General features: G+C 39.0%; 1 protein-coding gene across 1 annotated transcript; it reads left to right on the top strand.

Moving 5' to 3' along the window:
* Positions 1-6063: 6063 nt before the first annotated feature.
* On the top strand, positions 6064-12988 carry LOC146496489 (hepatic lectin-like). Its single transcript, XM_085143877.1, has 6 exons — positions 6064-6203; positions 6625-6714; positions 6982-7248; positions 7327-7493; positions 8696-8832; positions 11312-12988. Exons 1-6 carry the CDS (start codon positions 6140-6142, stop codon positions 11454-11456), a joined length of 870 nt encoding a protein of 289 aa, XP_085000003.1. The 5' UTR covers positions 6064-6139; the 3' UTR covers positions 11457-12988.
* Positions 12989-14960: the final 1972 nt, after the last annotated feature.

The raw sequence follows: 14960 nt of genomic DNA, 5'->3' as shown, positions 1-14960 counted from the left end.
AAAAAATCCATGAATTCACATGGTAGGATTTGTAAAGAATTTATTCGTAAATCAGGGTGGAAAATAAGTATTTGGTCACCTCAAACAAGGAAAATCCCTGGCTCTCACAGACCTGTAACGTCTTCTGTAAGAAGCTTTTCTGTCCCCCACTCGTTACCTGTATGAATGGCACCTGTTTGACCTCATCATCTGTATAAAAGACACCTGTCCACAGCCTCAACCAGTCAGACTCCAAACTCCGCCATGGCCAAGACCAAAGAGCTTTCGAAGGACACCAGGAAAAGAATTGTAGACCTGCACCAGACTGGGAAGAGTGAATCTACAATAGGCAAGCAGCTTGGTGTGAAAAAATCAACTGTGGGAGCAATCATCAGAAAATGGAAGACATACAAGACCACTGATAATCTCCCTCGATCTGGGGCTCCACGCAAGATCTCATCCCGTGGGGTCAAAATGATCATGAGAACGGTGAGCAAAGATCCCAGAACCACACGGGGGGACCTGGTGAATGACCTGCAGAGAGCTGGGGCCAAAGTAACAAAGGTCACCATCAGTAACACACTACAACGGCAGGGAATCAAATCCCGCAGTGCCAGACGTGTTCTGCTGCTGAAGCCAGTGCATGTCCAGGCCCGTCTGAAGTTTGCCAGAGAGCACATGGATGATACAGCAGAGGATTGGGAGAATGTCATGTGGTCAGATGAAACCAAAGTAGAACTTTTTGGTATAAACTCAACTCGTCGTGTTTGGAGGAAGAAGAATACTGAGTTTCATCCCAAGAACACCATACCTACTGTGAAGCATGGGGGTGGAAACATCATGCTATGGGGCTGTTTTTCTGCCAAGGGGACAGGACGACTGATCCGTGTTAAGGACAGAATGAATGGGGCCAAGTATCGTGAGATTTTGAGCCAAAACCTCCTTCCATCAGTGAGAACTTTGAAGATGAAACGAGGCTGGGTCTTCCAACATGACAATGATCCAAAACACACCGCCCGGGCAACAAAGGAGTGGCTCTGTAAGAAGCATTTGAAAGTCCTGGAGTGGCCTAGCCAGTCTCCAGACCTCAACCCCATAGAAAATCTGTGGCGGGAGTTGAAAGTCCGTGTTGCTCGGCGACAGCCCCGAAACATCACTGCTCTTGAGAAGATCTGCATGGAGGAATGGGCCAAAATACCAGCTACTGTGTGTGCAAACCTGGTAAAGACCTATAGTAAACGTTTGACCTCTGTTATTGCCAACAAAGGTTATGTTACAAAGTATTGAGTTGTATTTTTGTTATTGACCAAATACTTATTTTCCACCCTGATTTACGAATAAATTCTTTACAAATCCTACCATGTGAATTCATGGATTTTTTTTTTCCCATTCTGTCTCTCACAGTTGAAGTGTACCTCTGGTGCAAATTACTGACCTCTGTCATCATTTTAAGTGGGGGAACTTGCACAATCGGTGGCTGACTAAATACTTTTTTGCCCCACTGTATATTAGGGGACAAGGGGATTTTACATGTTCAAAAGTACTTTGAAATATATTTTGAGGGTATTCATGGAAACATACAAATGTGGTGATTTTTGATCAGTATTGGTGTTTGTTCCAAAGTTTAGTTTGATATTAGATATTTTACATTATAGACACACACAGATGTGATGTGATCGAAAATGAAGAGGAGGCCCAGAAGTTACTAGAGCATGTGATTCTCAAACTTTTCACAATGAGTACCACGTCATAGAATATATGTCTCTTGAAGCACCACCGTTGTGACCGACATTAAAGTACTGTAGTATAGGCCTATTTAGCACCACATACAGTTTACACGAATTTTATTTATTATATGAATGTTATTTATTTTAACTGTCATAAACAGGATGGAACAAGTGATAATAATAACAACTGTACTGCAATAAAACATTCACAGCAGGTCTTTAAGTGATGACATATGAACAAACTACTCTGCGTTTATCAGGGCTGTTGTGTTTTCAACATGCTTTGATGCTTCTATCTTGTTCTATTTCATCTGAACAAGCCCCCCAAAAAGGGGGGCTAACCATAGCTGTGTAGCTAGCCACCTTGTAGCACATTATTATATACTAGTTAGCCCAAATTCAGTAGTCCTACAAACACCACTGCTGTTGAGTTTTCACTCTCCACTTATGTCAGAAGTGCTAACAGAGCTGTACGTTTTAATTTTTGCTGCTGGATTTTTGGCTTCACAACCCTCCTTTGTGGTTTGTGCATGTCAAAGCCCAGTTTGTTCTTCGTGGTGTTTCAGCCGACGTGTCGTCGTGTCGAAATACCATCATGTGGTGGCCTCGCTGGATCCGCTGTCCACCCCCTGTGTGATGACCCTCCTCCCAAATCCCCCCACCCAAGGGAAATACACCGCTCTCAAGGCACTGCTGCTGCGGCGCTACTCTCTCTCCAACGCAGAGTGGGCCGAGAAACTCCTCTCTCTCTCTGGCCTGGGTGATGGTATCGCTCTAGAGCTCATGTATTTCAGTCATTAACTGTCATCACAGGGATGCTTTTAACCAAATTTTCACCACCAGTAGTGGCTCGTTTGAATATTCTGATGTGATCGTACTGCAGTTCAGATTTTCAGAATCTTAAATGAACCAGTTGGAAACATCTTGTATACAACTGTTAACTTTTGAAACTAAAATAATATTTTTCTATTCATAGCTCCTGTAGTCTTCAGTAATGAGTTAATGTTATTTTATAGTTTCTTACTAGAAAATGTAAGTTCTTTAAATTTGTTACTTATAAGCCTGATGATAGTTTTAAAGTAAGATTTATGATAATTATCATATTTTAGCGTGTAAAAGGTGTAAATCAACGCTTTCCATTTATTTGATGAATGGTATTCTGCTGGTAGTCGTTGGAGTTCTTGGGATTAACTGTTACTATGACAGTCTACGTGACAAAAATACAACTTCAGTTTCCCTTTTCTGTAGAATTTCACAATGTCCGACCTCCAAGAAAATGAACGCTGAGCAACTATATAAGGGGACAAGGGGATTTTACATGTTGGAAATTTATTTTGAGCCTTTCATGGAAACATGCTAATGTGGTGATTTTTGATCAGAACTGCTGTTTGTTCCAAAGTTTAGTTTGATGTTAGATATTTTACATTAAAGACACAAACACACAGATGTGATGTGATCTAAGCTGAAGAGGAGGACAAGAAGTTACTAGAGCATGTGAACAAAAACCGTGAACAATGAAAGGTGGATATTGAGCAGCTAAAGACCATCAGTGATGGAATATTACAATTCTTGCAGCATTCATTCACACAGTCAGCATACTGACTGCATGATCACTGCAGCCTCCAGGCTTATGAGTTTAAGGTCAGCATCTTGTATCAGACTACCTCATGTGAAATAATCACTTTTTTATTACTCTTAATTGTTTTACTGTGTTTATTTTTGCGTAGAAAACTTTTTGTCTGTAATTGTTGAGTTTGCATCTTAGTATCATGTTTACCTGAGTTATCAGACTGCTTCAGATTGAGTAGATCTCAAATCGGTTGGCAGAATAGGTTTTAAACCACAAAATACGCACATATTTAATTAAATTATGTTCTGTATTTATGGTATTTCCGGTAGAAATTCCAGTATTTAGTGTAAGTGGATTTTGTTGTTATCATATAAAGCTGCACTGTCTGTTTCCTGCTTTATAGCTAAGGTAGACTGATTTATTGTAAGATGTGCTGTCAATTTACTTCTTCAAAAAAAGAGGATATGTGTTTCTTCGAAAAAATTGCATTATAGTATCTGTTAGTAGTTTCTTAGACAAGTTTTCAGAAGTCAGAAAAATGAAACAAAACAAAAAAACATAAGAGCACATTTGCAGAAGGAATGAAAATTTGAACTTTTGTAATAGCTTGTATTTTTATTATTCTACTAAAACAGTGCGATTTGAAAAATATAGTGAAATCTACAGTATACAGTATACAGTATGTCTACAGTAATCTACAATCTATACAGTATGTGGTTAACTACATCTGTACAGTAGTCATGACAAAAAACTAGCACTGGTTTAAACTTTTAGAAGCATCAGGATAACTGATTTATGAGAAAATGTCATTTCAAGCAAGACCCTAGACCAGGGTTCAGCAACCTTCAACATCAACAGGGACATTTTAGCCCCTCCAACTGTATTCTGGGACAAAAACAGCCGCACGCGCACTCGTGCGTATGTGTCTGTAGTGCGGCGGGGGGGTGGATAGTCCGTTTATACCTAATACAAGAATATTACGATTTCTCAATAAGACGAAGAGCTTTTTACTTTCAAGAACTGTTTTATAGATGCTATGAAGAGGAGGGAAAAAAAATTGGAAATTGGAAAATTCATCAAATAGAAAATAGTCCACTTTCAAATAAATAAAACGTAGCAGTGGCCGAATAGTTTTAAAGTAAAAAGAATAATCGTGATAACTATTTGTCTGTAATTATGACTTCAGTTCATTTTAATGTGCTGTCATCTTCTGTTTTTCATCAAGCCGCAGGCAGCAATCAACCATCCAGCCCTGGGCGTAAAAAAAATACAAAAGCTGATGGTGGAAAATATACATAGATAGTTATTGCAAAACACCAGAATATTCTGTAACAATCCAGCTCACAAAACCTTAAATACATGTGGACGAATCACCGGATACACACAGCTCGCGTTGCATGCCCACATGATGTTTCGACGCACATTTAAGGCTGCCTGCTTCGCACAGATCCACAAAAGTCCTAGTATGAAACAAGTATGTGCAAATGTGTATGTCTCAGAAACTTAGGTGTTATATTTGACAGTTCAATGTCTCTTGAGAAACACACTAAACAACTTGTCCGGAACTGTTTTTATCATCTAAGAAACATTTCTAAACTCAGACTACTGGTGTCAAAGGCAGAATTTGAGATGATTGTTCATGCTTTTATCTCTTCTCGTTTGGATTATTGTAACGGTCTTTTTACGTGTCTCAACAAATCAGCTCTGGATCGCCTTCAGTCTGTACAGAATGCAGCGGCAAGACTTTTAACTGGTACAAACAAGAGGTCACACATTACTCCAGTTTTGGCTTCTCTTCGTTGGTTGCCTGTAAATTTTAGGGTTGGAGCTCTGCACGGTGAAGCTCCCCAGTATATCTCTGACCTGTTGAAACCTCATGCTTCATCCCGAGCACTTAGGTCTTCAGGTCAGAGGCTACTGGTGGTCCCACGTACTAGGTTTAAAACACGTGGGGATCGGGCTTTTCAGGCACTGGCACCTAGGCTGTGGAACTCACTGCCGTTGTCTTTACGCTGTCTAGACTCTACTGACGCCTTTAAAAAGCAGCTGAAGACATTTTTATACAAACGGGCTTTTAATTAATTTTAACTTGTATGTCTGATCTTACTGTAAAGCACTTTGTGATTTTTATCTGTGAAATGTGATATATGAATAAATTTTACTTACTTACTTACTTAAATCTTTGCTTGTGGGTCATATCATAATGGCAGATTGAGTGCAGAGACCTCTGGCAAATGTGCTCTGAGTTTGGCTCGTAGCTGGTAACTAGCTGTCTGGTCTGGGTCAACTTATCGCAAAGTGGAGAGATGGAGAGAGGCATCGGAAGGTTGCACCAGCAGAACTTTATTCCTGGATGCGCTAAACACTGTTTGCAGATGAATGCTAACATTTCGCTCACAACTGGGCCGGTTAGACTCTTTTGGCTGCAGTAGCCCCAACTATAAACATACTTTTCTCACTCTTTAAACTTTGTGCTGCATATGTAACTCGCACTCACTTGTACACAGAGAGGCGGTCTCTGTTTTCCCCACAACATTCAACCTGTGGCACGGAATACATTACCATCAGGCTGCCTTCTTAAAGCAGGCTATCCCTGTAACATGCAAATTTTTCTTACTTTTATTTTTTCCGCCCAAAACTTGAGGGAGCCACAGCTGAGGACGAAAGAGCCACATGTGGCTGCTGACCTCCATCCTAAATCAAATTACTGGTTTTCACAGAAACACAAACAGATGTCAATGGCCCAGAATTCAAGGCAGAACTGATACACCCACAGCAAGCATTGCGTATTCAAAGTCAGTTTTTTGAGGCTATAAAAGAGAAGTCAGACAGATCAGTGGCTATTACCACCAAAAGTGCAGTCATGGATAATCCACAGAGGCCAAACGAGAACAATGACGCACCGTCCAATAATATATTTAGGCAAGGTACGATTTTCTTCCGCAGTGACTCGTTTAGCCATCACTTTTTCTCCTCTTTTCTTTCTATTTCATCTTTTTTTTCCAGGTAGTTTCCTGAAGTCAGTGTTGCCTATTTTAGTGGAAAAACATAAGTTGAAATCATTCTTAAATATTCGCTAAACCTGTGTGTTTTTGTAGGATGCTTGCATATGAAGTTGTATTTGTATGACGTCAGATAAACCTAAATATAGCTACAGCAAATAAGATGTGTTTTCTAATGTAGCTGGTTTGTGCCTTGACCGCAAACTCATTGCAGCTGTGAGGATATACAGTTCACTTGTTCAAGCATGCCTACAAAGCAGAAGAAGCTAAAAAGGAAAATGTAAGTCAATTGTGTTTTCTGCCAAATGTTGAAACATTGTAATATTTTTATGTTTATTTACTAAAGGTGGATCAACAAAGTACCCACCGATTATACCGTTCCTTGGATTGCTGAACGCTGTGCTGTTGATAACGGCTGTTGTTATTGGAGTTGACTGTGAGTGTGAAAATTCACATGAAGTTTCGTTTCCCACTTTTTTTAATGTGGAAACTTACTGATAAACTGCTGATAACACACTTTCACTATAAGATTTTAGAGTAATCATGTTAACACAAGCAGTAATACATCTTTTAAATTGAAAATGTTCTAGTTTGTTGATTAAAAAACTATTTTAGTTCCTTCTAAACAAAACTGTGTCAAGATTATCTTCCAGTATTTTGAAATGTGACTCAACTATTGATATTTTGACACAAACATTTTCAGGTGCCAAAGTCAAAGAGGACTCCTTGCACATTTCCAACCCAGCTGTAACACAGCTCTTCAGTGAGCTCGACTATCTCCGAAGCAACCACAGCGATGTGATTGAAGCTGAAGAGGAGGCCAAGAAGGCGTTAGAGAGCGCGATCAACAACCACAAAGAAGTAAAGGTGACAATTGAGCAGCTGAAGACCGTCAATGATGGTTATCAGAAACAGATGCAAGCACTGCAAGTGGAGAAGGCAAACCTGAAGTCCAACATATCAGCTTTAGGTGAGAAACTTTTATCCTTATTTATGTTTTCCTGAAATGTGTTAACTGGAAAAGACGATAACTCTTTGTTTCTCTCAGAGGGATCTTGTGGCGGATGCCTCCCTGGTTGGGCTCTTTTCAACTCGTCCTGCTATTTCTTCTCCTACACCGAGTCCTCTACTGTCAAAAAGAACTGGCATCAGAGCAGAGAGGACTGTGTTAGTCGTGGATCTGACCTGGTTGTGATCGATAGCCAGGAAGAGCAGGTGGGTTTAAAACAAACAAGGATGACTGTAAAAAAATAAGTCAGATAGACAGAAAGTCTACATGCCTAAGAGACCACAGAGAGTGATTAACATGGATTTAAATTCTGCTAATCATAGAGCTGATTATAAACTTCAATCTTTCATATCGAGCATGTTTATCTTCATTTAGATGTTATTACCCAAGAACCAGCTGTTCTTTCTGGGTCACCTTTTAACAGAATAGACATCCAAAACTCAAACTACATGCAGTCAACAAATAAATTTAAAGAGAAATATATGTTATTAAAAAATCAAGTAAACAATTAGCAAAAAACAGCAAACAGTCATGTCAACATTCTATAATCTGCTTACTGTTAATAAACATTAGGTACAGGTGATGGAAAAAATAAAAAATGTTATGTAGTTTAGTTTATTTATTTATATAGCACATTTAATTACAACAGTGGTGTTGACCAAAGTGCTGTACAAACATACATATTACACAATAAAATAACAAAAATATCAATTAACATCAATGCCAAATAAAAAAATAGTAAATAACAAATAACAAATAAATAAGTAAATAACTCTCATGCAGTATTAAAAGCCAATGAGTAGAGATGTGTTTTAAGATAGCATTTAAAAAGATTGAGGATAGGAGCCTGTCTGATGTGGAGAGGCAAATCATTCCACAATTTAGGCGCTGAAACCTCTCGAGAACATTGTGACTGTATAGAAAAGATTGCAGCTGAACAAATACATTCTTTTCTAAAATTATTGACAGAAAGGGAAGCTTTGAAAGAGGCCTGAAGTTTGCAAGAACAGAGGAATCGAGATTAGTTTTTTAAGCACAGGCTGCACAACAGCATGTTTAAAGCAGGCTGGCACAACACCTGAGTTAAGAATGCTATTAAAAATCACTAAAATGTCAGAACTGACCACCTTGAGAATTTTTTTTAAGAAATGTGTTGGAACAACATCATTTGGACAAGATGATGTCTTTATGTCATTACAAAGTTCTTCCACCTGATCAAAACACACAGGCTCAAACTGCTCAAAAACAGTAGAGCAGGTGAATGTAATGTAGCCACAAACTGGCACTGTACAAGTCAAGGTCGTGCCCTGAAAATGAGTTAATTTCTATAATGGTTGTTATAATTAGGTCATTTGAAAACTTTATTCTAGGTGTTAACTGATTCTTTTTTTCCTTTTTTTTTCTTCAGAAATATGTGAGTAACACAATCCAAAATATGAAAACCAGTAATAGTAAGTGGGAGAATGGATTCTGGATTGGACTCACTGACATGGAGAACGAGGGGAACTGGACATGGATTAATAGTGTCACAGAAGTGCAACAAAGGTGAGAACAGCACCAATCATTTCTTCGTACTTTTACGTTAAATAAATTAATTTTATTATATATATTATCAATCAAAAGTTTTAGACCATGTCATGGTGCTGGGTCGGTGACCCAGCGTTTTGTGTTTGTTATTCTTCTTATTCTGGTTATTATCTGATGATTTGATGTTTGATTATGTATTCTAGTTGAGAGGTTTTCTTCCTGTGCCTCCTTTGCTGTGTGCCTAGTTATCTGTCAGTGTGCTCCATCTGTGCTCTGTTTCATTTCCCTGAGTCTGTGTCATGTCCCTATGTCTGTGTCGGTAGTTCAGTCTGTGGGTTCCGGGTTTTACTTTTAGGGTCTGTGTCTCTTGTCTCGTCATGTTAATTAGGATCAGCTGTGCCTCTCTCCTGTTTGCCATTCCTTGTTGTTCCTCTGTGTGTGTACTTATAGTGTGAGGTTGCCTTTGCTCGTTGTCGGTCCGTCTGCGTTAGTTGCTGTTTCTCAGCATCTCTCTGCTCAACATTCTCCATGTCATCCCTGCCTGTCTCGCCCCATGTTCCCGTGCCTTTTGTCTCCTCATGCTTCCAGGTATCCCAGTGTTTAACGTTTTGTGTTTCAGTTTGGGTTTGTATGAGGTTAGTTTTCCCAGTTTAGGTTTTGGAGCCCCCCGTTCCTTTTTTCCTGTTTTTGTCACTTTGCCATCACTGTAAATAAACGCTCACTCGCTTCACAGCCTTTGCCTGCATTTTGGGTCCTTCCTTCACAAACACCACATGACTGCCGTAGCAGCCATGACAGTCCACCCCAATTTTTCCATTTTTTTTTTATTGAAAATTATACAGTTTCATGTGTCATTGCACTCTGAAATGACAGCATAGTATAAATAAGCAACTGGACTTCAAAATCATAGAATCAAGTTATAGATGAAAATTGATTTTTTACTTTTCTTTGGTGGATATAAGAGCTGAACACACCTGTGGCATTCTTTCTACAATAGAACTCAAAATTCTTCAGAAAGTTCTTCCCATGTCTCTTACAGTTTCCATGAATATGTGGCACTTGTAGATTTCTTTGCTTTCACTCTTCTGTTCAGTTCATCCCAAACTACCTCCATGGGGTTTAAGTGTAGAGGCTGTGCTGGCCACTCTGTGTTTTCAAGCTTACCATCTTGTTCTTTTTTCGCCTCTGTCAGTGCGCCCCAGGGTGGCTGTGGCTACAATGTAGCTTGCCATCACCAGTGTGTGAATGTGTGTGTGAATCGGTGGGTGACTGGATGTGTAAAGCGCTTTGGGGTCCTTAGGGACTAGTAAAGCGCTATACAAATACAGGCTATTTTTTCCTCAGGTAATTCTGGCATAGCTTGGAATTATGTATTGGTCATTATCTTGCTGTAGGATGAACCCCTGACCAACTAGGAGCATACCAGAGGGTATGGCATGGCGCTGCAGAATGCTGTGGTAGCCATTTTGGTTCAGGGTGCCTCTCAATCTGTACAATTCATCGACCCTAGATCCAGCAAAACAGCCGCGGACCATCACACTTCCTCCTCCATGTTTGACAGTTGATTCCACACACTGGAACCATCCTTTCACCTACTCCACGCCATTCAAAGATCCTTTGTGATGAACTAAAGATTTATACCAGACTTCAGTAGTCCAACGGCGGTGTTTCATGGCCCAGGAAAACCTCTTTGCCTTATTCTGATGTCTAAGCAATGGCTTTCTTGCAGCAACTCATCCTGTCAAACCTGCAGCTCGAAGTCTTCTCTTCACAGCTGAAACTGAGACTTGCTTACTACGACCACTATTAAGATGTGCTAGAAGCAGATGTCCTGTGAGCTGCCTATCACACAAGCTGTTAACTCTGAGAAACATGTCCTCTGATTCAGTTGTGGCTTTGAGTCTGCCAGACCTCTTCCTGTCAGAGTTTGCTCCAGTTTCTTGCCTTTTGATGGTGAAGCAAACTGTACTCACTGACACCTTGACTTTCTTTGCAGTTTCTCTTTGGGAAAGACCTACATTTTTAAATGTTATGATGATCTGTCTCTCTTCCATTGTTAATTGCCTTTTTCTTGCCATTTTTGTAGCAACGCACTACTTTCACCAGTACAGTAATGTTCAACTGATGCTCACAAGGTAATGATACCACAGTGTGATCCAGAGGTGGTTGTAAGTAATCCAAAAAAGTTGGAACACCTGTAGGAATTAGTAGCACCAGCTTTCAAGGCTTCATCAACCTCTGTTTTGGGTTCCCTGATAAAGGCCTTTCTGTATAATTCTAAAATGTACATTGGGTAACCTTACCTTTTTTTTTTTTCTTTTTTTTTTTTTTTTACCTCTGGCAGTTCACCTGATGTGAACCTTTGTACCAATCCAAGCTATTCATTGGACTTGAATGACTTGAATTGCAATAAATAACTGAAAATATTGGGTGTTTTAAAACTTTTGACTGGTAGTGTGTGGTTTGAAGTTAACGATACATGATGCAATTTTCTTAGGTACTGGATGGATGGAGAACCAAACAACGGCGGAGATTTTGGAGAACATTGTGGGGTTGCAGTTCACTCCGCCTTTAATCCCTGGAAGACCCGCTATGATGGAAATTGTGACTTGAAGCAGTTGCATTGGATGTGTGAAATGTAAATAAGAAAAATTCTTTTCACTCCTGATATGATGCTAAAAAAGCATTTTTAACAAGAAATGTTTTATCAGTTTTTGGGTTATTTTTCATATTCAATTTCTACAACAGTGCAGTTAACATTCTAATTACTTTAGAGGTCTGTGTGAAAATTATTTGTTATTAAAAGAAATTCCACTAAACCTAAAGCCAGCCTGGTTAGTATCAAGAAAAAAAACTATTATAATAATAAATAACATTATTTTGGAAATAAAAGCATATAGAGTAAATGCTATGCAGTAGACAAGTTGACATTAAACTGTAACATGTATACTGTATGTTTTTTATGTGGATCTACTTTTTTTGCTATGGTATTTGTTTGATATACTTGTTCTTGTGTCTTTTAATCGTGTATTTCTGTTATTTTTCTAAATAAATAAGGACAAATGTGGAAACATACATATGGATGGTTAGGTTCATTGGAATTTGTAGGCAGCACAGAAAACATCTGTGAACTAAATCTGATTTTGCTAAAAAAAAAACTTGGCAAGTTGCTCTGAAGTCATGGCAAAGGCAAAAAAGAGAGACTATTATTAAATGAATTTGATACAATCAATGTACACCCTTCACAAGTTTCCAGTCCATAACTGACATAAAGAGAGAAACAACCCTTCACACTCTGCAGATCTAAACCAGAGTACCTGCAGAACAGGGACCGCTGCACTGTGCTGTACCCAAAGTGGACTATGTATGATCATTGTATTTTATTATAATTATACAGCACAGAAGAAGGATCCTTGCACCGTGAAAATGGCCTAGGCTGTGCTTTCTTGATTTTGTCAAAACTAGGCCACACAGCCATGACAGCAAGACAGGTGCAGATAGAAATGCTAATTAAGAAAAGGTTTATTAAAGAAACATGAAGAAGAAACTCAAACTCACAATGTAACTGTCAGTGGTGTATGAAGAGTTGGTGGATGCAGTGTTAGGTGCACAAGAGCAAACCAAACAGCAGCCAAACTCCAGATGTTGCTCAGGGAGGAGAGGAAACTTGGCGCACGTTTGAATTCATGGCACATGCCAACAATTCATTTTTACATGAACATAATGTACTAACCAGCGCTGAACGTGGGCTTCATTTCTTTTGGAAAAGTGAGGATATTTACTACATCTTATCTGTAGAAAGTAGATTGCGTTTATGCAAAGATATTTTGACTTTTTCCTTTAAAAAATTAAAATTTAACTAAAAGGAATTTATCACTCAGCTCAGCAGTAGTGCCTTATTGTAACTCAGGGAACTTTGTCAAGGTCACTAGAACTCTTGCACTATGTCACCATAAACTTCCTGTTTCCATGAAGATTCATCCCATTTTCTGTATGTCACACTTAAAATCTTTCAAGTGCAGCTGACTGTTAAATCTTAAAAAGAGCAAAGCACAAAGAAGTTTCAAGGCACACAAATAGCCTTTAAATCTAATCATGTATGATAATTATTTTAAATGACTGACTTTTACTTTAAATGATCATTGATTATGCAGCACTATAGAATTGACTAGACTTGGGCACATTCCTTGATTTCTTATAGAAAGTCAGCATATTACGATGTTGTGTATCATCAAATTAAAGGTTACACCAGAGATTACTTTACTTTTATTTTCGATTCACTTTTGTCACTGATAAAAGTTTGAACTGGAATTCAGTGATTAAGAATTAATCAGCAGTGAGTTGTGTCGACACAGCAAAGTGTCTTGCCAGATATGCATGTGACTGATATCAACTACTGGTTGTACTTTTAATGGTGGATTTGATTCACTCTTTTATCAAGAAGATGTGTGTGTCATCCTCTTTAACTCTTTTTAAAGCCATTGTTGAAAATTTATGGCAGTTACATAAGAACACAATTAAAATCCATCTAATAACATTCATATGGTCAGATGGTCACCTCAGATGGTCTGAGGTGAGTGGTCCTCAGCATGAAAAGGGTGGAATGCCCACTCCTGGTCAGGAACAAGTCGAAGATTAATGTAGAAATACATTAAAGTTTAATGTATTTCTACATTAATCTACAGAAACATTTATCAGTGCAAAGCTGTTTAGAAGATACTTACAATAAGCTGTCTGTTCCAAAGAGCTTGGAAAGAAAGCGCGTGGACTTTTTTCATGAAGACATTTGAAGGCAGTAAAGACTCATCTGAATCCACCAAACCCGAATCCTCTGTTAGTGTCAGTAAACCCATCTCCTTTTCTGGTGAGAAAACTTATCCAAGCAAATCTCCAGACAAATCGGCGCATTCTTCGTCCTCGGGTTATAGGACCCGTTCATCAAAGATGGCATCAAACGCTGCTGCAGAGCTAACAGAGGAAAGTGCAGCAACAAAGTCTGACCTCAAAGTGTCAGCAAAGGAAATACTGATACTAGAGACAGATTAAAATCCAACTAATCAAAATTCTCTTAAAAAGGCTGCAAAGTTTCTCTTCACGTGAACTTTGGTTCTTGAACCTTGTGTCTTGTAGAAAGCCCAATCTCAAGGTTCTACGTTCTCCACGATCATGTTGACCGGTTTGCCAGAAGGAAACTACAGACAGGAGGATGTCGCTAAGCTGGTGTGGCATTACTTCCCTGATCAGACTGTTCAGACTCTGTACTACAACATAATCGTTTTATCACTGCAGAGGAGGGTGAGGAGTAGACCCAGCAGGCTGATACAGAGAAATTTACATTTGCAAATTTAATTCAATTTAATGATTAATACTGAATGTTTCCTCTGCATTATCTCACCAAAATATAGGAGAACATTTCTGTAACGAGGCATAAAATCTTAGCATATGCTACAATCGCACAAATCTCTCTAAACATTTAAAGTACTAATACTTTGTATTATATGAGTCTTTGTTTCAAAATGATGACATCTTAATCAGATACAGTCAGATACAAACATACAATATACACTCTTGTTCAATAGTTTGGGCTGGGTTTGAAAGTCCTTGTTTTTCATGATTAAAGTACATTCATTTAAAGGCACGGTGTGGTGAAGCCCATTGGGAGAGCCTTCATTGGCACCGTTGGAACCATTGGAAGGTTTTTTTCTTTTGACACGCCCAAGATTTTAAAGATCTGCTCAGAAGGAAGCAAAAGGAAAATGAATGTGCTGACAAGGCTCAGACTAGTGGTTGGTCTCGTTGCGGTGCGCTGAGAGAGACAAGAATGCAGGAAAAACAATTGAGATGGAGCTTGAGGGAAAGCAAGAGATTCTCTTTGAGCAGAACAGAAGGATTGTTGCCGAGCTGGACAAGGTTGAAAGTGAGACAGATGAAGAAAAGAAAGAACTCGAATCTCAGGAATGCTATAGAAAATCTTGAGAGCCAAGTGGAAGAAGCATGGCACCATGAGCCTCTGCACCTGGAGAATATTTCTCCTGAACCTCAGTATCTTGAAGTTCCTGTTGCGGAAGATCAAGCCTCTCCTCAAACCTGTGATTGATAACAAAATTGAAATTGTAAGACAGATGGCCCAAGGTTTTAAAGATCTG

Source organism: Neolamprologus multifasciatus, chromosome 19 (genome assembly GCF_963576455.1).
Source record: "Neolamprologus multifasciatus chromosome 19, fNeoMul1.2, whole genome shotgun sequence".
Lineage (NCBI taxonomy): Eukaryota > Metazoa > Chordata > Actinopteri > Cichliformes > Cichlidae > Neolamprologus > Neolamprologus multifasciatus.
Note: the sequence above shows the minus strand (reverse complement) of the source record. Positions and strands in the feature narration are given on the sequence as shown.